At 38.6% G+C, this 25,494-nt stretch overlaps 1 protein-coding gene across 1 annotated transcript in view; it reads right to left on the minus strand.

Moving 5' to 3' along the window:
• Nucleotides 1-25,494, minus strand: part of si:ch211-186j3.6 (neural-cadherin) — a 333,490-nt gene that overhangs the window by 110,677 nt on the left and 197,319 nt on the right. The window contains exons 24-25 of the mRNA XM_062419573.1: nucleotides 21,194-21,378; nucleotides 13,122-13,351 (exon numbers count right to left, since the gene is read on the minus strand). Of these exons, the coding sequence (XP_062275557.1) occupies nucleotides 13,122-13,351; nucleotides 21,194-21,378 (415 nt within the window). The remainder of the gene's footprint in view (nucleotides 1-13,121; nucleotides 13,352-21,193; nucleotides 21,379-25,494) is intronic.

Genomic DNA, 25,494 nt, shown 5'->3' on the forward strand with positions numbered 1-25,494 from the left:
ATCAGCAAGTGGAAGATATAATGATGGGTTAATTCTACTTTTAATGCCTTTTTGTTAACAGTAACAACTGCAACATCAAAATATATCATAAAATACACTCCAAGACTATAAGCCCTGCACTGAAACGTGCATATGATCATTCTGGCAACAGTGTCGATCTGATGGGTTGAAGGTATGATTCCTGTTTAACATGTTGCCATGAATCGTATCATGAATGCAAATGTTAACTTATTTAATCGTAAGATCTATCACAATATTTGCAGGCGATATGCTGTTTAAGTTTGTAGTATTTTCTAGGCACTGGCAGTTTGTTATTGATAATGTGCAATCTAATTAGCTGGAAGTGAGAATATTCATCTTGAACCAGCTCAAAGATCAAGAAGGATCCTCATGATTTCACCCCATTTGCCAGTCATCGCATCCCCCCATCATCTCTAGAGTGTAATGGCCCCTGTTACTGTGCCCACTCTCCACGGCTATGTCCAAACAGTCTGTCTCTCCTGCCGTTCATCTATTTCAATGCCCTATTACCCTTTTATTTGAGATGTGGCTGTGTACGGTTCACCCCTCATCCAGTTTGGGCCTCCCAACTGGAGAGGACACATACTCAATGACAGACCCCCTCTCTGGAGGCCATGGAGCCCCGTGTAGAGTTTCGACCCTGGGTCCAGCTCCCACTTGCCACTGCAATCTTGCTCAGCACTCCAGAGAGATCCACTGGGCTCCAGAGTCCTCCAAATCCTCAAGTCAGCACATTACCTTAATCTTAGGTGTCTCAATAATCTAAAATGTCAGGGTGAGATGAGCAACAATGCACTGTTTTTTCCTGGTTCTACTGTCTGTTACATTGCTGACAAAGCTCCTGAGGTTTTATCTAGTTTGCCCAAATAATTGTTCATTTTGGTTCCAATGATATCTGTAATCAGCAGTCCCAGATACTTAAGTCCAATTCTGTGCACCTATTCAACACGCTGAAAAAAATCCAGGAGTCGCATTTATATATCCGGTCCAATTCCCACTGACAGCCATGGTTACGGATGTTTAAGCAGGCTACTATTGTTGCACACTTGGCACTCCTCGGCCTGCAATTTCCATAATGCCTCCTACATTAACAATTTTAACCTGTATTGGGAATGCAGGCAACTCCTCAGAGATGATGGACTACAACTGAATATTCTGGGGGCTAAAATGCTGTCAGCAAACATTTTATACAATACTGTCCACCCACTTATAGCTTCATCTGGCGGCCAAAAAACTACACCCCATCCATTAACAGTGACCAGTCCTTCTACTGTTGACGCCCCCAGGATCCTAGCCCCAGTGACAACTTGGTAACATGCACAGCAAAAACGTGTTCTAAAATTAGAAATTGGCTATAAGCACAGATTCCTCCATGTCAATAGTCCATTTGTTGTTGATACAAAATTATTATGCATGCACATTGGTATTGATATGGATATGGTATTGATGCATATCACATGATCAAATTCATATTGTTTCAAAATGGAGGAACATTTTTGCTTGTGGGGGACAGACCAATCCTTCCCATAGTTTGGGTTAAAAATAGCACAAAAACCACCTGGTTAGGGTTACGTTAAAACAGAAAAATGTGGTAAAAATTTGACGGTCAAAATGTCCAGCAAAAATGTCCTATTTAATGGCACTAAAATGCTCAACACAGTTGTTAAAAATGTCTCGTGGCCTACAAGAAGTCTGGCAATAAATTCTGGAAACCATTCTGTACCAATAGAACAAACCACTCTCAGCATGAAAAACCAGTCCTGACCAACAGCTGTCCTGACCAACAGCCTGTGAAATACTGGCACTTTCCATGTCAATAGTTAGTAAATTATTACACTGATTCCATAGTTGTAGCCAGCGCCCATCAATTTACCAGAGAAGTTGTTTTTCTCTTCAAAGAAGGGGAAGCAGTTTGGTATTTCAGTTTGGCGAGGGAAAAAAAAACTTTGATTTCTTTGTGTAAACAATATCAATGATTTGGCTTTTTTTAAGGCAATATTGTTATTTTTTAATCATCAACAAATCCCATGATAAACCAATTAAAATAATAAAAAGAGAGACTAATACAAGTCTTATCCATTCATGAGTTCACATTGGAACATATGTAAATAAAGTGGAGCATTTTGACTGTGGTTCAGCCAGTTGTCTTTTAAATTCAGATGTGCTGCTATTATAGTAATTATCTAGGCAGTCTAGTCAAAGCCAAACAAGCGCATTTAGGCTACCGTAATTACTGCAGTAGCAGTGCAACTAAACTACCCGATTTTGTCGACTTGCTCAGATTTAGTAGATTTGGTAATTTTCCCAGATTTTTGGGTTTCTACTATAAGGAAGTAGGCTATGTAGTCATAGGGTTTCTTTATTTATACATTTTAATTGTGTTTATTGTTGACATGCAATCAGGAATCTGCATTTGGTGTTTTATTTTGAAATTTCACATGTATGTTCAGTGGTGCCAAGCAGAGAGCCACATCTGGAATGCCACTGAAATGTGCTGCGGCACATCTGGTTGGATCCCAAGCACTGACTAGAGTGTCGTGTTCCGGCCCAGTGGGATCAGACGGTCAATCCCACTGGTTGTCAAGTAGTTATAAAACAGTAGGAGTCACCCAGAGACTTCCACCACAAAACCACTTTTGATCTTTGTCTTGCAACCCAACCAAATATACATACAGGTAAATTGCTATATTGACTGTTCAGTGAAAAACAAAGCAATGTTTTATTCCTGCTAGTGATTATTTGATTTAGTTTTTTTGTCCACCAATAAAGCATTTTAAATTATTGACAGCGTGAGAACATAATTGTTTTTCCTCTCATCTATATTCTTTATTTCTTATTCATGACTAATGGCCAACATCTTTTAAGCTGGAGTTGAGCTCTTAAGGCTTCTATCATTCTTCTATAGTAAGATTTTATTTTGAAATATAACTCCCTGCTCTATACTGCATCTAAATTGTCATTTGGAAAGTACCTTAGCTTGCATTAGAGTCACTTAATCCCCTAAGCTTAGATGACTCAAAAGACATAAGCATGTACCATCTTTTGTATACAGTCTTCCAAATGTTGAAGAAATGTAAGGAGAACCATACATGGACTCTCAAAGGAGTATAGAAACCAACAAAGGAACAGCGAGGCGTATTGTTCCTTCAACTATTGTTCCAATGAGCTCAGAAGCTTCCACAATCCTCTCCATTGCCCTCAGGGCCACATTAATATAATGACAAGATGAACTTTGGTATCTGAGCGCCATACCAATGATTTTTTATAAAGTGGAAAAACCAATGTAGAATCATTAAAAGTCAAGTGAAGCATACTGGATTGAAAACACTGAGGGATAAGTTCCATTATTGAAGTTGAGCAGGGAGAAATAGAGACACTGGGAATAAAGTTTTTTTTTTTCCACTTCTGAGGCTTTACTGGAGAATTGAGAACATTAATAATAAGCGCTGCTTCATCTTCTGCACCCCTCCCCCTCATTCCCACCCCTCCCTCGCCTTCCTTTTTCTTTCCTGTCCAATAGTCCCCCCCCCTCCCAAACTCCTCCTCTGTCTCTCCGGCTCTCGTTCATCCTCTCGCCACGCTTCACATCTCATTCTGATCAATGTCTTCTCCAGAGAACCTGGCTGAATTCAGATGAAACGCTGCGCGCTCTACTCACAAATCACACCTGAAAGCCTGAGCTACATTACAGCGTCTATATTTCATGCATAACCTGAGACAGTTTAGAGTGGACAGAGATATATTGGTCCTTTTCAATCGTTCTTTTATGGAAAGCATTTTAATTTTTTGTTCTACTGCCTGTTTTTTGTCTTTAATGCCAGAAAAATAATAAAAGCAAACTGCATAAACTGGTCAATATGTCCAGTAAGATTGCTGGACAACAGCAACGTTTTGCATGACAATGATCCATGAGTCCCGGGTGGTGAGGAAGGGTCAGGTAATTATTAGAGATGTATCACCCCTATTTAGCATACACGAGCTGTTGCCAACTGGCAGACTGTATAGGGTGCCATCACCCTGAACCAACAAGGTCACAGATCATTTGTACCTACCAGTATTACATTGCTGAACAAACAGTGAAACAAAAATAATTGAACCTCTTTGTGTGAGGATGCAATCTGATGATATGTCGTGTATAAGTCTGTGATTATGTTGAAGTGTTCTGTTGTCATTTTTGTTGTTATTGTAGATGTCTGTCTATCCATCAATCTATTCATCTATATATCTGGATCAAAAAGCTTTGGTAAGAACCACTCCTATGTTTTAACCAGAACAAAGAGATCAGAGCACATTACTCCAGTTCTAAAGTCTTTACACTGGCTCCCAGTCAGCTATAGAATAGATTTTAAAGTTCTGCTACTGGTCTAGAAATCACTGAATGGTTTAGGTCCAGAATACATGAATGACATGTTAGTAGAATATAAACCCAGTAGAGCTCTGAGATCTACTGACTCAGGTCAGATAGTGGAGCCCAGAGTTCAGACTAAACATGGTGAAGCAGCTTTTAGCTGTTATGCTGCACACAACTGGAACAAACTACCAGCAGAACTGAAATCAGCCCCAACTGTGAATATTTTTAAATCCAGGTTAAAAACACTTCTTTTCTCCTGTGCTTATGATTGAGCTCTTTCAAAGCACTTTAAATTTTAATCTTTCATTTGCACTCTATGTCCTTTTAATGATTTTAAAGCAAATCATTATTTTATGCTGCAATCTTATTTTTAATACTCTATTATAGTATTTTATTTCTCTCTCTTTCTATGTTTCTGTACTTTGTTTTTATTATTAGTGTGTGTGTGTGTGTGTGTGTGTGTGTGTGTGTGTGTGTGTGTGTGTGTGTGTGGGGGGGGGGGGGGGGGGTGGTATGTATGTGTTGGATGATTGGGTTTTATTTTTATTTCTCAAATTCCATGTTTTTTCAATTTTTTCTGTTAAATGTTTCTTTTATGTAAAGCACATTGAGTTGCCACTGTGTATGAAATGTGCTATATAAATAAAACTGCCTTGCCTTGCCTTGCCTTGCCTATGCAAGCAAGTAGCCCACTTACAGTGTTCGTTTAGGGCGGTGGTCTCCAGCCCTACTCCTGGAGACATACTACCCTGCATGTTTTAGGTATCTACCCACTCTAACACATATTACACATACAAGAATTAGCTCGTTATAAAGCAGCTGAAGCTTGTCAAGAGTAACGAGTTAATTATTAGAATCAGATGTGTGAGTGGGGAACACAGAAAAACGTGCAGGGCAGTAGCTCTCCAGGAGCAGGGTTGGAGACCACTGCTTTAGGGTCTTTTCATGTATGACAACATATGGGGGAAAAAAGTGAAACTATGGTTATCCAATTTTTTTTAAATTTTACTCCTATGATACAAATATGATACGTTCTTAGCAGCTGCGGAACCATTATTGCCTCGCAGTAACCTATCTGCTTCCAGCTGGTTACCTGAGGCTGGTGCTACATGCACATTGAAATCATGACAGGAAAAGGAAAGTCATTTTCTCTCATAGAAAAATGTAACTTGAAGCTTGTGACAAACTGCCAAAAATGTGCCAACAAGATGAAGCGACAAAGCAGTACTGTATTTTAAAACAATCAATACAATTAAGTTAATAATAAAGCAGTTTCATTATTTTACATTTGTGTAATAAATATACAAATGTCAACTAGATGGCAATCTGCATGAGAAATAATGAAAAAAAAAAAGGGTTATAATAATCATTCTGTTGTAGCGATCAATTTGACCCAGACAGACATGATCACTCTTTTAGCCTTTCACCTCTTTTCTTCACTGACAAAAGTCACATGAAACAAAGAGAGGGTGCCAGGGAAAGAAACTAAGAGATAAGTATGATTGACCTGAACTGACCACCATGACCGTAACAGGACTCTGGACTTGTACTGTTTCTCGCCTAACAGACACACACATGCATATACAGGCTTGCTCATCATTCCCTCTGAGGACACCGGGTCAACTCTCTCCATCTCTCTCTTTCTCTCCCTGCTGGTGAAATGCATACAATTTGACTTTTTCTGGTTCACGCTCTCTCTCTCTCTCTCTCTCTCTCTCTCTAACACACACACAAGCACATACACATACGCACAGGTCTCCTACTTCCATTCAGACTTTTGAAACGTGAAATGAGGTCTGACTGAAGCCAGCGGCCAGGGAGCGTCAGTGTGATGAAGTGAAATGTTTGGGTTTCAAAAACTCTCTACAATATACAGATGATGTGCTTTTATTTATTTATTTATTTCCTTGCCCTGTCCGTTCTTGTTTGGGTAAAATATAATTTATTAGGACAATTTCTGGTGGAGGTTTTTTTTTTTTTTTTTCATTTCATTCTATCTTACTTCTCGTGACTGGGGCAGCTAAGGCATTACAGGCATAATCCACACTGTGCATTTCTGTAAGAGTCAAATTGGGTTGGATTTAAAAGGATGTTCCACACTCATGGACTATGAATAAAGTAGGAAATAGAAGTTTTTTTTGCCAAGGTTGGCCCAGAAATAACCGCCCAGGACAATGGCCTAAATTTAGGCCAATTCCACTGTGTCCTTAATAACAGAAATGGTTTGCAGGTATATTCTAAGTTGAGGATGATCTGTGGAAACCAGTATATATCACTGACACTATAAAGAAGTTTAAAATGTTAACCACAGGAGGTCCGTACAGACAAACTATTCAAGCTGAGTCTTGGCAATATAAATTGATCTGGGATTTGGCACATGGATCAAGCATCAATTAAGGAAAATTGGCATGGCTTAGAATTTTCTACACAAGGTAGCAGCCTTTTGAAGAAGAAGGGCCTAATTGGGGCCTGAAATTCAATGGGGGTCTATCTCTTTTTTATAAACCACCTTTGGAGTATCTCACAAAAAGAGACCTTCTTGATCCCTTGAAGCATTTTTTTTTTTTGCAAGGCCATGTTTGAGCAGCAGGTTGCTGCATAATATAGCTTGTTTGATTTGATTCAAGCAAACACCATTGGTAGTCATCATCCTTCCAATCCACAGTTTTTTTTTAATATTACGGTTTACCATAATGATCATGCATCTGTTGACTGCATGAGCTAATAGGGCTTTTACTTTTTATTCAAGCATTTGTACATGAAAAAATAAATAAATAATAAATATTTAATGATTTCACATTTCACAATGTGGAAGTGTAACAAGCCATGCCTTTAAATCCAGTAGGGGGCGTTCTTAAAATCTGCCAGCTTAACTGAATCACTTTTGCCCCATTTGTGAACTAGGCATTTGTTGTTTGTTTTGCATTAAGACAAAATGAAGTAAATTAGTAAGCCAGATAATCATGACACCAAACATTTCCCTCAAATGTGGAAGCTGGGACAGAAAAAAAAAAAACAACTTTCTATAACATAGTTTAGGTTTATGCAACAACGGGTTGCGTTCCAATTACTTGTTAGCTCTCATCTCTTCAGACAGGATATTTTGAAGAAAGTGACACCTATGAGAGCCGATCAGTTCATTTCTCTGTAATCATGATACAAATTTCCCTCACCGTGTCACAGTACTTGATGCATTGTCACTTTCTGTTTCCAGATATACTTTGGTAACAACAACATGAAGGATGATGAGTGGCTGCCTCAACTGATGCTTATATCCAACTGTTTGTTCATGAGCTCTTGTGTGGTACAACAAAAAGCCATCATGTGCCACAGAATAACAGGTTAATCAAAACTGTCCAATGAGAGCCAAGTTATCTGGCACTGCATGTACAGCTCTTGGTCTGTTTGTAATTCTATATTGTGCAGCATCCTGTAAATAGGCTCCAGATACAATGAAATCTAAAAGATACAGTGACACATGATTTTCTATTGTTTTGCTTTTGTATTCTAACACATTGATTTTAGAATCAAACAATAGCTGTGAGTTTAAAGTGGCGACTATCAACTTAAATTGGAGTTTTTATATCCACATGAGACGAAACTTGCAGAAACTGTAGCCCTGTACATAGTCACAGAATTTTAAGGGACATAAAATAATGTATTATTTGGTTTCAAATCCTTAGCAGGAAATGACCTGCTCACAGGCACTTTTCATTGCAAGCAAATCTTTCCTGGTGATGCTCTGCCTGGTCTGAACAACAGCCACCTTTACTCGTTACTTGTTTGTTGGTCTTCTATGGGCCTGATTTACTAAAGGTTTGTGTGTGTAAAAAAATGTGTGCAAACTTGACATCACCCGCAAAAAATGTGCAAGCTGATCTACTAACGCAGCAAACTGAGGTTTGCGTCTTTCAACTGTGCAAGATAGTACGCGCTGTCCATTTAATATGTTTGCCATAATGAATATGTAATGATAATGTAATAATGAAAATGCAAATATGTTATTTAGCACGCGCATTGTGATTTACCAAACCTGAAAGTATTATTGCTGACGCTAACTGCGTCTATAAATAATACCTTTGAAGGGCAGGTATTAACCGGCTGCGCACTGGGCACAGATGACTTTTGTCACTGTGGAGAAGAGGAGACGGAGGCACAATGACAGAATACACACAGGACAGGTTTTTTCCACCTGTGTTAATAATTTTGGAGTGGAATATTTTTGGTTTTACTAACAGCATAGACTTCGTCACAAATACTCTCCCATATGTTGTTTTTTCTGGTAATATTTGTTTATGTTATAACTCAATATATTTGTTAATCTCTTCCACTAGAACCTGATCACATTTCATTTTGCGCTTGCAGCTTTCTGCTCGTCCAAACTCTCCATAAAGACACAAAATACTGCTGTCTCCACCCTGTTGCACCTGTTTTCATTTACGCAGTTATTCTTAGTAGATCACCCGCAAAAAGCACGCAAACGAAACACGCATAATGATTGGTAGAAAAGGTAACCAAAAAGTATTGTACAAATATTGTGCAACATGAAATGTTGTAAAGTCAGCACTTTAAACTCAGTCATTCATTTTAAACCAAATATTCCGAAGAAACCCTAAAACAATGAGAGACATTCAGTAAATACTTTCTGACTGCTCTGTAGATGCGAACACACCCGTAGGTTCTTATTTCACAGCTGCTGTGCATAGAGTGGCTGAATCAAACTGAACAAACATTGTTTATGCCAGATTCAGTTCATCTGGACAGGTGACATCAGCTCTGACCAAAATCTGGTGGAGAACAACCAGCTGCTGCCTGGTTAGGAGAGCTGCCCTCAAAGCGCTTCCATACCCGGAGGGGGATCATTCAGACTATGTGGTGGCACTTGAAAAGAACGGTGTACTGGACATTTTTACACCTGCTTCTGATCTGCTTAAAATAACTGAGGTTCAAAGTGCTACAAAGTACCTATACAGGATACTTCTACTAATATCCAAGTACTTCCACTTCAGAGTAAACTATGTGATTTTTGTAACTAACAGTCAGGTACATTATAGGTAGATTGATATCTTTAGTGGTAAAGTGTAAATGACAGAAAATGTTCAGGTGGTAAACATTAGTCAGAATCTACCAGTTAAACAGTTTAGAATACAATAGCTCATTGTTGTTTTTAAGGATAAAACCTTAAAAACTGTAAATGGGGAACTGGGATGCCAATAATAGTTCAAGCTGCACCAATGTAGAGCTGTCAACAGAGTTATATGGACGGCTTCTTTCAGCCTATGCAGTTTGTCATAAGGTACTAAAAGCTATTATCAACACACATAGCTCCAGTTTTGTATGACATAATTATTTTCTTTGAAAGAAGGAAGAAAAACATGCAAAATAAGTAGATTCTATATATTGTCTATACTTAATGTTAAGCTATTTTCTAACGAAAAAAGAAAATAAGATTAGTTTTAACCTCTCAAGGCAGAAATAACTACATATTTTAATCAGATTCTTTTCATGTAGAAACAAAACAAGTGTGTAATTATGCTTGCTACAAGTTTGATATTTAAAATACACCCAAGCTTTTAGACTAAACAGGTGTTTATATTCAAAACAGAGAAATGTGGTATGTAGAGCCTCAAAACATATGTACTGTCAAATGTATTTGATATCAATAGTTTAAGTGATTGTTAAGCCTAAACATGTGTGGGTCCCTGCTGCGTATGCAATAGACCAGTCAGGTAGCACGCACACTTTTAATCTGTTATATAGTAAAAAAATAATTACAAGCATGGTGGAGCTGGGGTGGGTGAGTGAATAAAGGCAGTGAGGTTCTCATAAAGGCACAATAGAAACACAACAGCAGGAGCACCAGCCCCAGTGGTGCCATATAAACTAGTGTATGTGTAATTATGTGCAATTTAAAATGCTTAACAACAATATGTGTGTGTGTGTGTGTGTGTGTGTGTGTGTGTGTGTGTGTGTGTGTGTGTGTGTGTGTGTCTGTGTGTCTGTGTGTGTGTGTGTGTGTGTGTGTGTGTGTGTGTGTGTGTGTGTTCCACACTGTTTCAACTGTGGAGGTATACTGCTGCTATCAGTTAAAGCCACTGGAAGTTTTCTGCCTGATGGTTTTATGGTCTAAGAACTCAAATTCCACTGATTTATTGATGATAATAGTGAATCATTTTCTAAAAAAACATAATGAATAAGCCTAGGATGACTGAAGGATGCCTGAATGTATCAATAGATATTCATATTGTCCTTTATATATAGAAAAAGTTCAGCAGTGTGATGGCATGGGTGTCCATGTTGCCATGGAAATGTAAATGAGGTGCACAACCTTGCACTTATAAAAAAACATCAATCAAAATGTGGAAGCTGAGTAATGCATCCTTTACAGAAAAGTTCAGGGGAAGCAATGAAGCTGATGAGCTTGGAGGTCAAGGCTGGCGTGTGTCGTTCACTATACAGATTGCTTGCTCTTTAAAGGGGACCTATTATAATTTTCCTTATTTTCAGTCATATACAGTATATAATGTTACAAGATCAGATGTTCATGTTACTGTGGCCAAAGTGTCAAATAAGGAGATAAACGTGTGTATTAGTAATCCCTTTTTTTTTCTACTTTCAGCTAATGCCGACATTGGCTCGCAATGGATTTCATAATATATAGTCATCTGATACCCTGCTCTACTAACATTATGGAATTTTTCCCTTGTTTTTGGGGGTATTCACGCTAAGCCATGACTCAAGTCAAGTTGGCATGCTGTGAGTGTTTTCCCATTTCAGAGCAGGGCAAAGTAAAATAAGTAATTTACCTTCAAATATCTCCATATGTTATTGTGTCGACACATTTTGGTGAGGAACACATTTTATTTCTTGTACATTTTTCACAATAAATGTCTCCCGTATTAATTAGTCATTTAAATGCTTTTAATATGAAGCAGTAAAGCATGAAATGTTGAGTTTGCATCAGTGGTAATTTAACAAAACTCTGATATGACTCCCCAATAGCAGGTCTTTGGGAAGCTGGACAATCAGAACAGAGTAAGCTCATTGAGAGAAGGGGCCTTAAAGAGACAGGAGCTAATACTGCCTGTTAAGACAAAGAGAATCAACTAAGGGACTTACTGGTCCCCTTTAATGAGACATGATTAATATCTTTCTCAGCAAGTTTTGATGCTAGCTTGGCCTTGGCATCATGTAAGATACAACTGTGTGAAAAGTCCTGCAAAATAAAGGAGGGGTTGTAATTAAAAAGAAATGTAAAAAAAAAACATCAGCATGATGAACAATTCATATTTTTTATGTTTTGAGGTTGTTTTTTCTTGTACGTCCATTGGTCTGTTAGAACTGCAATGGAAGTGTACGTTTTCAGGCAAACAAGATCAAAGCAGAGTCTGATTAAATGGGAACCCAGAATATGTTTGCTGTTATGGCAGCAAACAATAGGCACAATGTGTTGATTCTGTAGTAAAAACAGGTGCAATCAATACTGTATCTGATAAATAAAGACTTGATTATCCATCCGGAGAAAACAAGTTGTCAGATTCACATACACACATTTAAATACATACATTTTTTGCATCCAAGCTTTCACACACACTTAACCATCCAACCAGGGTACTACACAAAATCTACTGGCAGTAAGAGGTAAACGTTATTAACACATAGTACAACTAGAAAGTTGCTTTGTTAAGAGATGTACAGGTATATGATACAAAACATCTGAGAAACTGGGCCCCTTTTCAACATCGGTGACCTAAATCTGCTACCAGGTGCACTGGGTCATGTATTATAGTATACTGTATGTGTGCAATAGCTTTATTGTTGAGGTATGAGGGACAAAGTACACCAGTGGCTTATGATGCGCATGAAAACACTTGCGCCCACACATGAGTGGCGTCCCGGTGTGTGTCACCGTGTCAGGATATGTGACTGTCCTATTTCTAAGCCCCTATGTGCCTGAACAAACAGTGTTTTTTTATCATATTCACTCTCTGGATCAGTACTTCAGAGCTACTGTACCTTGACTGCTTCTTCAGACTGTTCGTTCAGTGTGTGCTACGGCCGTCAAATGACTCAGCAAAACATGATGCGGTCAGTGAAGAAGGTTAATGATTTTGAATAAGCTGTGAGCGATGCCGTGGAGTTCAAATGTACAGAAAGTGCTTTGAGTTTCTGAATGACAGACAGCCTTTGTTTACAGCATTCATAGATGTCAGTAGTGTTGTTTCTAAAAATTGAGTTTCTTGTCCAGGACGAGTCTAAAATATTTGACACGCTTCTCCATCTTCACAGTTTTATTACTGACGCAGTTGGGTTTGTGTAACATGTTGTGTCTAGAATTTCAGTCCCACATACAACAAGCAGAGATCACATTTTGACTGACATATTTGATTTGTTGTAATTTAATTCAGGCTTCAGCCAAAACATTGCCAGAGGCGAAAACTGCTGTCTGCAAACAGCAAGGGTGAGCGCAGACAGAAAGCACAGACTTGTTTGAAAGGTTCACAGGGATTTCTCTGTGGCTTGGCTTATCCAGTGGCTCTGCAATGCATTTATTCACTAGTGTGCATTTGGTTGGATTGTGTTATGTAGATGATGTGAATGCCATCCACAGGCTGTGTTGCCTGTGAATGGCAATCAAGTGAACACAGATCAGAACAGATCAGCTAACAGAGCAACCAGGTTGAATTCATTGTGTCATCTTTAAATGTCATTATAGATAAAAGGCTTAATGACATGAACAATGACCTACCTTTTGCTTGTGAGCAGCCAGATAGCCATGCATTTTCTCTGGCTGGAGGAAGGAGGGGCCGTCGTGCACAGCAAAGCGAACATCCAGCATTCGCTCCTTCACATCCATTAGGCTAAAGATGTTGACATCATCAGGTGGAACGGAGAGCATCTCAGAGAGGAAGTCCACCAGCAGCTCGTAGCGGCTCCGCTGCTTTCCTCTCAGTTCAATGAACTCCTTTGCTGTGATGTCTGGAAAAACACACACACACACACACAATCATACACACACGATTGGAACAGTAGACTGTATAGAAGTGTCCTCATTATTTCCACCCCTGCTCAAGGATAAATCCAATTATTTTCAAACTGGGCTCAAGTGCTAAACTAAAATATAGTCCGGAACACTCAAGACTGGTGCTGTGACGATAAATGATTGAAAATGGCTTACTTTATCTGACAAAATCTTTGTTTGGAAGGTTATTCTGTGTCTGTGCTGTATATCTGTTTTCATAATGTGTGCGTTTGTGGAGGTGAAAGTTGTGGAAGTTGGATTTGAATGGCTAACTGTGCCAGTTGAAGGTAATTAAACTCTTGACAATTTGTGGTTCGTTGTTTGTTGTTTATAGCCCAATACACAATGACTGTAGTTACATGTGTAATGGAGAATGAGGAGGAAAATAAGCTGTTACACTAGCAGTGTGGACAGCTTTAGAACCATCCTGCAGGTATTTCGGTTGTAAACCAAAGACAGACTGAAATTTTGACCAGACGAAGGCAACGGATCAAAGTTCTCAGTCAACAGAGTTAGTATAACTCATTCTATGCCTGCCCATCTAACTCAAATGCAGGCCGCCTTTGTATTTCTGCCCGCTGCCTTTGTTGAAAATGATTGCATGTGATGTTTTGACAAAATGAAAAAGATGGAACTCAACTGTGAGAACAGTGCAGCACGCACATGCTTGAGTTAAGTTGTAGTTCATCTTCAAAAACGGCAGAAGTTGCAAGCATTTTTTGATTTAATGACTAAATAATTCCCTTTGACAGACGAACGAATGAGGAATGAAGTATACTCTATGCTGTTACTCAGACACTAACGTTAGTAGAGCAGCAAAGTCCAACCGTAACAAACACACACTGCAGTATTAAACAACTTAGACCAACTCTGAGGGGAAGAAAATAACTCCATGCTCAGTCTATTTCACCTCTGAAACCCTGCACCCGCTCAGCATGTTGGACAGTGAGAGGCTTCTCTCCACTGCTGGAGACATGACCTTAATAACAGTGGAGTACTGCACCTCCTTTGTTATTCTCATACAGGCAGGAGACTGTAAGAAGCTTCCAAATTAATTAATTAATTAATTAATTAATACAGTTAACTTTTGAAAATAAAAATGCTTTGGGGCATTTATCTTAATTGGCAGCTATGTGTCATATTGTATTTCAGTGGAATAAGGACACCAGTGAATGGTTTGGCACACAGTACATTGGAGCAAGAGACTGAAAATAGTGCTTCCTTTTCTATTCATTCAATTGAGAATGGATTCTGAATCTAATCAGCATCCAGGTATTATGATAATATTGAATTGAGGGATAAGTATATTGTCCCAGACCTATTAATGTATAAACATTCTTTTGTCATAACCTTTATTTTTTTATCTTCTTTTACATCTTGGTATACAATTTAAATCTCTATGGACAATTTTGTTTGTTAAATCATGTTTTTCCCACTTAAAACAACACTCTAAAGGTGTGCGCACAAATTGTGTACACCGCACCATGCACGTTCTCCAGCCTTTTGCCACCTTTGTCTAAAAGGAGTCCAAGGAAACCCTGATTAATGTGTGTACCAAATCCATTTCAAAATCATTTCACACAAAATCACAAATGTCAACTTCATAGTGGCTCTAGAGGAAAAGTCAGCAAGGTCATTAAGATTCATAGTGTGAGAACCATGAATGTCTGTACAAACCATCGAGTGGATGAAGAGATATTTCAATGGATATCTAGCACCATAAAGAGGTTGAAAGTTTCTTTGAGCTGATGGTGGAGTTCAAACATCTTTAGGTTTCATCCTCTGGGAAGGTGAATGCCCAACACAAGACACCAAAATTCAGTCATAACACATTCTCCACAATATGAAAATCAGACTATACCCAAGCTAAGAGAAGACCAAAGACCATATTCAAGAAAAGAACAAGTCTGAGTCATGATGAAGGCCAAGAATGAAAGCAGAAACACATATATAGTTTGATGAATAACTCCACTTGAACCAAAAGTTAGTATAAAATACCAGATCATACCATACATAAAGGACACATTACTGTATTTGGCCCGTTTTTCTTCCAACAATACATGTAAAAAACAACTAAAAACTAGCACCTCAAGATCACCTAAGCTGAATCCTGTGTACCCTCCTCAACTGAACACCACGTTGCTCACTCATTTCCACACAGAACACAATGACAGTTGTCATGGTAGCTAATATCAAAATAATTTTGATATCTGAACTGAAAATGGTACGAGGAGGTTCTAAAATGCAAGACTCAGAGCCTCTGTGATCTTCCAGCTCATTGTCAAGGTTGGAAGAGGGGCTCTGGTAGAGGTAGGTCTGGCCCCAGGACCCCCATCACCTCCACCCCAAAACTGCTTGATGCCATAATGTCGTAACGTTCCACATCATCTCCCCCAATATTCTAATTCGAAGGAACTAGGCACAAGTGGAGGTTTTGCATAGCCTTTAAATTTTAAATCACAGTATGAAATGAATAGTTTCTTTGATAATAATCGCTGTTTTCTTTATGAAATACAACATGACAAATTTCCTTAATAGAGAGAGATTGCACTCTGATGGATAAATAACCACATGTTTTTTGATATTTTTCTTTTACTGAAACACAGCAACATCAAAGGAATTTATGTATTAAAGATGGTTCCTAGACTAGAATAGGCTTCACTGAGGTTTAGTCACACATACACACAGAAGCACATTTGCACAACACTACACAGCGTTGTGGTCGATACTCCTCAGCACGTCTGAGAGGGGGGAAGAAAAAAATGAGTGGGAGGAGTGAGAAATGGAGGGAGCTTTTCATCCTCTATTCAGCCTTTTGTAATGATCTACTTAAATTTGGTGAGATGACAGTCCCCGACTCGGTTCAATACTGTGATCTACATGAGTGTTTAATGTTAATTTTAAATGTGCTACTTGGAAGAATATAATCCTTTGTGACATATTTTACTACCACAAGACAGATAAACAGGGAGGATCCTGTTCAAACCATGAGTGTAAAACATTTTATGGTTAAGTATTCAGTCTGGTAATTCTGCTACCTGACCTGAACCAGTGTGTTTGCATTCATGCATTGTTGTATGTTGCGAGTAGATTCACAAAGATCCTTTGAAAAACTGAAAGAGTCAAGGCAGGGCCAATGCATTGTATTAGACTGGTAAGCTAATGGTTAGCAATCGGAAATAAGAAAAGAAAAATATAGCCTTGGACTCGGGTTCAGCCTGTATGAGTCTTAAAGATGCAGGTACAGGATGGCTTTGGATTTCAGTTTCAGGCCTATGCAGAGCTCCTTCAATACAGAACCACTTTCTGCTTGCACTGCCATAGTCAGGATTTTAAAGTACAGCTAAAGCTAACATGAGGGTTCAGCAGCCTCAGTTACCCAGATCAACTGGGCTATATATTCCCCTATTGTGTTTCTGCAGAAATGATTTCCTTTCTGAGCTGTGGTAGAAAGAAAATAAAACATTTTGGGAATTGGATGCTAAAAAGACTTACTTTGGAAAATACCGAAGGACAAGAACTATAGATTTCATCACTCGTTTTTACATTGGAATCACATTAGGAAGGGTTCTAGGGTCTAGGGATTCTAGCCCAGCATCGAGACTAAGAAAGACCAAACATTGTTTTATTGTACATATGGGAATGTGAGTTTGTTTTAAGACAGACTTGAAAAGCGGTGATCCTTTTGTTTAACTTAGGAGCGATCCCAATCTACTAGAATTTTAATATGTGAGTCTGAACTTGAGTCAAAATCCCAAAGTGCCCTGTTAGAGATCGAGGACTACTAAAAACTACTATACGTCATAAAAATGTCTTCATAATCAACATTCAGTGACTGGAACAGGTTCTCACAGGGAACACACACACACACACACACACACACACACACACACACACACACACACACACACACACACACACACACACACACACACACACACACACACACACACACACACACACACACACAGACACATATATACATATATATGTGTGTGTGTATATATATAAAAAGGGGTGAGCAGGGTGATTAGGTTTGTGAGTGCGTAGGAAGACGGAGCCTAGGCATTAAGAGACAAGACAGGGGGCTCAGAATGGGCTCAGCGGATACAGCGCTAGGGATCGAGGCTAATGTCAGCTCCCATCAGTCAGTCCAGCGGGAGAAACAAGGGCACAGGCAGACAGAGAGACATTCAGCAGGGATGGGGGCTGGGAGAGAGGGTAGTAACTCCTAACTCAGAGTGGCAGCCTTTGCACCTGGCTTTGATCCAACCTCACAATTCACTACCGCTTTCTCCTTCCCAGAGGCTTTGTTGGAGTTGGGTGTCGAGGCGCGCTCCTGCCTGTAGGCTCATGATTTCACACAACTAAATGAAGAAAGGGTATCTAAATATCTTACTCATGTAGTGGTATGAAATAGCTGCTACAAAACAGTGAGAGGACACACACTAGTATGGTCTTTCTGCTGTTTATGATGAAAACCTTGGCATGACCGAGAGCTTTCTTAAAGGTGTTCTTTATAACAAGCCAAGCAACTAAGAATTTTCTTAAGGTTAACACTGCCATAATGTATGAATTTAAATTATATTATTCTTAGTTGTGTTTATAGAGGTTTCTTTACAGAATCTACAGTAACCTTTGGGACTGAGCTGAGACATTCCTCTCTCCTAGCACACAATATACTGTACTTAATGTAGATTATTTCTAATATAAATACTCCAATTCATGATTTTAGCTTCAGATATGATGTGATGAAATGTGGAGAACCAACAAACACATCGATGTGATTCCATGTTGTCAACTAATTTTCAATCAGGACCTGAAACACCACTCAATTATTAAAGAAAAGGTTAGGAGGAATGATAATGAGGAATATAGGGAAATGCACTTATTTGAGTTTATTATTTGCTTCTTTTTTTGTTCATATTTTACTGTAGATTTTAAAAATGATATGGTTTTAGACTGTTGGTCCAACAAATCAAGAACATTAAGAATGTCCTTTTATGCTCTGGGATGGGTCTTTTTCTAAAATTATACAACTTAAATGATTATTTAAAAAAAATATTATTATATTATATTATCAAATATAAAATGATACAGTAAAGGGGTATTCTAACAGTTCAGCAGTGTATTTCCATAAAGTGGGGGACTTGCTACAGACAGGGTTGAAAATAATGGTTAAAATCAATGCATTTAACTTGCATTGCATTCATGAAACACACATATATATAAACAGATATAGAAAGTAAGCAAATTAGTTTTATTGGCATTTCTTGTACTATTTGCATTTCAGATCATTTAATAGAGTATCAGGAGAATAGGCAAATGCATTGCAAGCAATAGGAACAGTTACAAGGGTAATTTGATTGTCAGATCTGTTAGGCGGGTGAAGGAAATCTCAGGTGTCTCACATATAATCTCTGCAGTGGCAAACTAAGATATTTTCCCAATTACTGTGTATTGATCCTACAATGCACATACCTCAGAGGAAGAGACAGATGTGGAAAGAGAGATAATATTTAGGTAATATCTCAGTCCAGTGTACCTTTCTTTAAAGGGCAATCTCTTGGCAGGGACAGTGATAAAGTCTGCATCAGTCCATCATATAACACAAAATATATCAACCTACTGTACGCATTGTGCTGTATGCTGTGTGTGTACTCATCATGTGCTTCTGATTGAGCTTTCCCCACTGTACTGTGTATTTCACACTAAGCTAGTGTTATGTGGACATTTCAAGGACTTTCTGTTTACCACACTTTTTACCTTTCCATCAATATTGAGAAAGAGAGAAAGAGAAGGAGAGAGTGAGCGAAGGAGGGAGAATTAATCTCGGCGAGGCAGATTTAACTAGTGCTTTCTTTGTGCATCCTTATTGCATTCCACATTTGTTCTTGAAATGGGATTTAGAATGTCAAGGAGGGTGTAAGTAATGCTATAAGTAGAATATTTTCATAATCCCCGAGACTGAGAATCAATGGACTGTTTACTCCAAAGCTCCACAAGGAAAAATAAAATCCTGGAAATGGCGTTTGTACATATCCTCTGCACACATGCGCGCACACGCATGCACGCACACACACACACACACACCACTGTTTGTTTTGGTAGCTTGCCTACACCTCAGGATGATCTCAAAGTCATTAATCCTTGATAGTGCATTTTCTTTTTGAAACCTCTAACTTACAATTTGTGTGCATTTGTTCATTGCTGAACTGCAGGTTAAAAGCATATGAGTGATTTTGACACTGTATTCACAGTGGTGGCTGACACAGTGCTCTTTAGCTCTCTATTCAAGCTCCTCAGTAACCTACTTCAGGGCCGATTAAATCAATACATTCTGCAGCTAACAGCCTTTTGATGACAGTCAAGCCATATAAAATCTTCCATGAAGTGACCCCGCCACAAAACTGACCTTATTATTCTCAATGAAACCGATGAATAAAATACAGGTTTCAATCACATTTGAAAAATAAATAAATTATATATATATATATATATATATATATATATATATATATATATATATATATATATATATATATATATATATATATATATATATATATATATATATATATATATATATATATATATATATATATATATATATATATATATATAGCATAATTGAGAGTAGTTTAATTGAGTAATTCTTTCATTTCTCATCTTAAAAACACATTGCTGCTCTACATTTAGCGCATTGGCTCATTTCCTTTATGCACATATTGAAATGTGGGCACCAGCTGTTCTGCACAATACCATCTCTGGGTTTGGTGCACATTAATTTACCTCAGCGCTGTTTTCAGAACGAGGAGAAAATCCTTTTATCTACTTATATGAGGCTTGACTCTCCCCTTTCCATCCCCTTCCCCTCTTCATTTCTCTCTCTTTACTCCCTTCCCCGTCTTTGGAGTGCACCCTCTGGCCTCCCGCTCTGCTTCTATTTCAATATCTGTGAAATCATAAAAATCCGTCAGCCATGTCCCATTTCTCTATAGCGAATTTAATTCTGAGGAGACAGCCGATGTGTTGTACATCAGGTAATGATGGATGCTGCTCAACATGTGAGGAGAATGTGCTGGCTGAGCAAAAAACCTCTCGACTAATTATTTTTGCCGGCATAAGTAATGGAATAAAAAAAAAAGGCTTTTTCTATGTGTGTGCTGACGACTACTGAGATCCCATGAGTCAGGAGAGAGGGATTAATAATGGGTGTAATCTTTCGCTAAGGAAACATCTTTAACTGAGAGTGTGACAGCCCTTTGAAACACTGCAAACAACTAGAGCAAACAGTAATCAGCACTCATTAATTTTCTACGACTGGAGCCAAGTCTGCAAATAATGACCATGTTCTCAACACTTCCTTGTCAGCAGGGAAGAAGATGGGCACGCTTTTAATATTTAGGCGACTGGTTTTTAATCAGCTTATACACAGTTGGTGTCCTACCTATTGCTGTGGTAGCAGGAGTGTCTTGAGCTGTCAATCGCAAGGAAAGCAACAAGTGTGGGTGCGAGTGATGAGTGTTGAAATGGTGAAAACTGGTTTAATAATGTTTGGAAGGCCACAAGTAAATGGGTATGAATGTCAAATGAAAAGTGGATAAAAGAAAAGGAGCGAAAAAGAAAAATATCCACAAGGACAGTTCTTTGTGAACTTGCATGTATCAGTAGTTTTCCTAATTACAGTCTTCATGAAGAGAAAGGTCAGTCTCAGAGTAAGATGTCAGACTCTAGAACTGGTGATAACATGGCATGACTCAAACTTTGCAGCGATGTTTGAGTAGATTCAGTCTCACCTGCCAGGCGGAGGGACCCAGAGCTATAGATGGCCTCGTCTCGCAGCTCCCTGACGTGCACGGTGACGGTAGAGACGGCATCTGGCCAGATTTCATCGGAGACACGGACCTGGAACTGGTAAGTACCCGGTGGAGCGTTCTCCTTGATGATTAGGAAGCCTGTTCTCTTGTTGAGGATAAAGTAACTGACAGAAAAAAACAAAGAAACACACAAGCACCAAAACAGTTTAAAAGCTGCTCATTTTGTAGATATTTTGAGAGAAATCCTGTTGGGTCATTTGCCACACTTTTTTTGTTTTAGATGAAAGTATCTTTTTCACAGAAGTGTAGCCCACTGAATAGGCTTAACGTGTAATCATCTCCTAAAATTCAACCAGGGATGAGTCTATAAAAAAAACAGTTTTCATAAAAAGCAGTGTTGTTATGTGTGTGTGACTCCAGCAGGCTGGTTCATAATGCAACCGGGCTGCAAGATTGGCTGTTGTTTTTGCCAACATCCCATTTTCACTACATGCAAACAGTAAGCTGTGTGGGCCAGCCTGAGCTATTTGCAAACCACTTGGAATCAGAGCTGCTGAATCTATAGAACTCACCCCTGTTATGGCACTGATTAGTCATTAGGCTATTACTGACACCTCACTGAGTCTTCAGAAACTTGGTTGTTTTCCCATCAAATGTTGGCATGGTAACCAGCTAAATGAAAAGAAATGTTTCTTTAGACGACATGCTCATTGTTTAGAAGGGCACAGTCATCCATTAAGCTCCTCTTGGGTAGCAACTAACTTTACCCATAGTTCTAATTTGAGTGTCCAGTGTTGGTGTCACAGCAGTAGACAATGTTCTGTGGTGGAGGCCTCTAACTCCACTACCCTACAAACTCCACTAGGGGCTGATGTGAAAATGCAGGGACAGGTACATGTGGGACTCATATAAGTTGGACTGTCGAAGGCTGGCTGGCTGAGCTTGCACTATGCAAATTTGTAATATGAGGCGCTGCTAGGATGAGAAGTGAAACCCATAAAGTCCCATTTGAGGGCTCTGCCTGTGCTCATAGAACTGGGGATTATGATATAATCATCATTTAACATCAGCCCATACCTTTGGCATTACATCCATATTGGATCATTTCACACCTCAAGATTTACATCCAATGCCAATGTTAAGTGCCAGTGCAGGAAGTGGTAGGCGAAGCACAGAAAGTAAGGTTAAGGAGGTCGGGTTATTGGATGATCACCATAACCAACTGTTAGTAGTCTAACTACACACATAACCACAATCTTTCCCCTAAGGTTAACTATTCAATAGTTGCGGTGCTCAGATACTGTAAAATACGATATTTTTTATAACTCTGGCATTAGACATAAAGCAATGTTGCCATTAAAGGTAATCTGGGATTTTACAGATCTATCCAAGTGATTGGCTTTTTTTGGCGATAAAGCTGCTAAATACAGCGCCAGATCATTATGTGCTTCCACACTTAGAGCCTGCTGGCTACCACACGCCATCTGAACACTAATGAGCAGCATATGAACATCAGAAAACTTTGCTGCAACTCTTTATTATATGATGAATTATGTGTTTTGTGGAAAATAACCATTTTGAATTGTAACAAAACAATTTTGCCAACAGATTGCATTCCCTAACAGATAAACTAATATTTTTTAATTATAAATATAAATTAGATGTTTCTTCAAGATGATTATTTTAAATGATTACTCGATGTGCCGAAAACTTTTATGAACAACAGTATATATGATAGTGACGCAGCAGTGACTGTGTGAGTTATGTGATATGAAGGCTCAACACCCTGTCCTCATCTGGTTGCCTGCAGGACCCAGTTCAGCTGTCCAAGCTGAAGACAAACTGATACAAATACTCCTTCATCCCCCTGAAGCAATGGATTTTACTCTAAGTTTGAGTGTTTACTCTAATTCCTGCTGTAAACCAATTGCCCCCTGGGACAATAATAGAAAGTGAGCAGAGACGATGCATTAGGGATCGGGAAGGCAGGGGGGAAAACATGAGACTGACTAATAGGAACAAAGACGTGAGGAAGCAATTTCACTTGGTCCTTGTCTCCATGCTCCTCTTGTACAGTAAATGAGCTCATTCAAGTTTAATTAGAGAGGAAATCCAAGGCAGAACCTTGGCAAATCAAATCAAACCACTTGTAGAGCCAAGGGCCACATTGAGTCATTTTACAGCACATGCTGTGGTGTGTAGATTACGTCTTAGGGCTGACACTTAATTCTATGTTTCACATCACTGAAAGACAATTTAGAATCTTTAGCAGAACTACAAATACTAAAATGAAAATATATAAAACAGACCAGGATTGAGCTGTGACAGGCTCCCCTTTGTGAAAAGTCAGTACCACAATGTGATGAAACAATGTGATGAAACAATGTGTTCTGAACTCAACTTAGGTTTGAAACACCAAGAGATGAGAGCTGTCATGAAATGTTAATACCTCGTATTACACCCAGTCCTCTGTACAAGATGAACTTTGACTTTGAGAGAGAAGTGAGAAAAGTTATCATTTTGACTTTGGTTCACTTGGGGAGATGAAGATGAAGGTGTCGTGGGATGCTAAAGATTCATTCTTTTGTGATTTTTGGGGGGACGCTGTGTGTGTGTGTGTGTGTGTGTGTGTGTGTGTGTGTGTGTGTGTGTGTGTGTGTGTGTGTGTGTGTCTGTGTGAGTACAAAATGTATCTGCTCATTGCCACGTTCGGCAAAGGAATCTCTCAAGGGAAGCATTTTCAGAGAGAAGCCACAACCTTCAGGTATAGAATTTCCAATAAGTTCTCACAAACACATCAACATGGAAGGAAGAACGTGAGAAGAGGTGAGAGGAATGAGGAATCAACCTGAGGAGAAAAATGAGACAAGATGGAGAGATAATGGAGAAAAAGATGAAAGGATAAAATAGGGTGGAAAAAAGGCAGCATAACAAGGAGGGAGTCTATTTAAAAAATATGTAAAATAGGAAATAAAATAAATCACTGAAGGAATAACAAAAGGGGGTAAATAAATAGATAAAAAAGGGATTGGACTGGAAGATGAGATCAGAATGGATATAAAAGTTTTGACAGATAAGAAGTAAAACAGCGGATGGAGGTTTGTGGACATGTTAGAGAATTAGTCCGATTTAATGAGGCTTTTTCGTGAAGGAAGTTGTAGCTTAATCAATATAACCACGGAGGCAGCTTGGTTACTAGGTGCTGATCACATTGCAGAGAAAAAAATAGGCCCACTTTTATAAAGTCATGCTAAATTCATGCAAAAAAAAAGTCAAGAAATGGCACCAGTTTGAATCCTGTAATATTTAAGGGATTTCATTAGTCGCCTTCCATATGAGTCTTGAAAAACATCAGCCAATCTCTTCCTGAGAGATATTTCACTCAGGGGTGCTGTTTCTTTGCATTACTTTGATGTTTCAATCAATCAACACATCATATGATATAGATGCAGCTTGTTACCAGGTTGGCTGGAAAGTGCTGGCTCTAGGGAATGAAAGACATGTAATGATTGCTTTCGGATTATCTCGAGTATGATCATTCACGAGCGCAAACAACCCAAACACAAACAGTGTTTTATTGACTTCTATCACAGAAGCCTCCTGTTTTCTCTCCACCTCCTACTGTGCTCAGTGAATCTGTCTGGGAAAATGAGCAGAAATATTTCTTTAAGTAAAAAAATACACATTGAGTGTAGTTGTTGGTATATCTAAAATACACTGAAACCCTGTAATAATAGAAAATACAGCTTCACTGACACACTCAAAAGAGTTGTGTAGTGTATGAGGCCAAAAATCATATGATTTGACTATTACTGGATTGTTTTTTTTTTCTTGGAAAAGGCAGATGTTTAACAATCACTGGCGCTCACTGTCTATTGTTGAATGCACAGTTTGATTAATTTCAATAAGAAAACACTGCCACATACATGTCAATTTAAGCAATCTTGGCAAACCAATATGCACAGATGGCTTAAGGTAAGTTTATATTTTAGGCTGACAAATTACTGTATTTTTCATACCTAGAAAAAAGTGATTCGTGCGTTTATTTCATCTTGTTTGAATTAGTGCAATTTTCTGTACTCAGGTCTGAGCCAGAAGACAATTTTCACATCTCCAAATAATTCAAAATAATGCTCCTCGAGTTTTGACCTACTCTATAAAAAAGGAATCATGTTTCACCAATGTTTGCTTCTCTCCACTGGTTGCCAGTGAGTTTTAGAATTGATTCTAAGATTTTAATGATAATGTTCAAGGTCTTACAGGGTCAGGCTCGTAGATAC

Source organism: Scomber scombrus, chromosome 1 (genome assembly GCF_963691925.1).
Source record: "Scomber scombrus chromosome 1, fScoSco1.1, whole genome shotgun sequence".
NCBI lineage: Eukaryota > Metazoa > Chordata > Actinopteri > Scombriformes > Scombridae > Scomber > Scomber scombrus.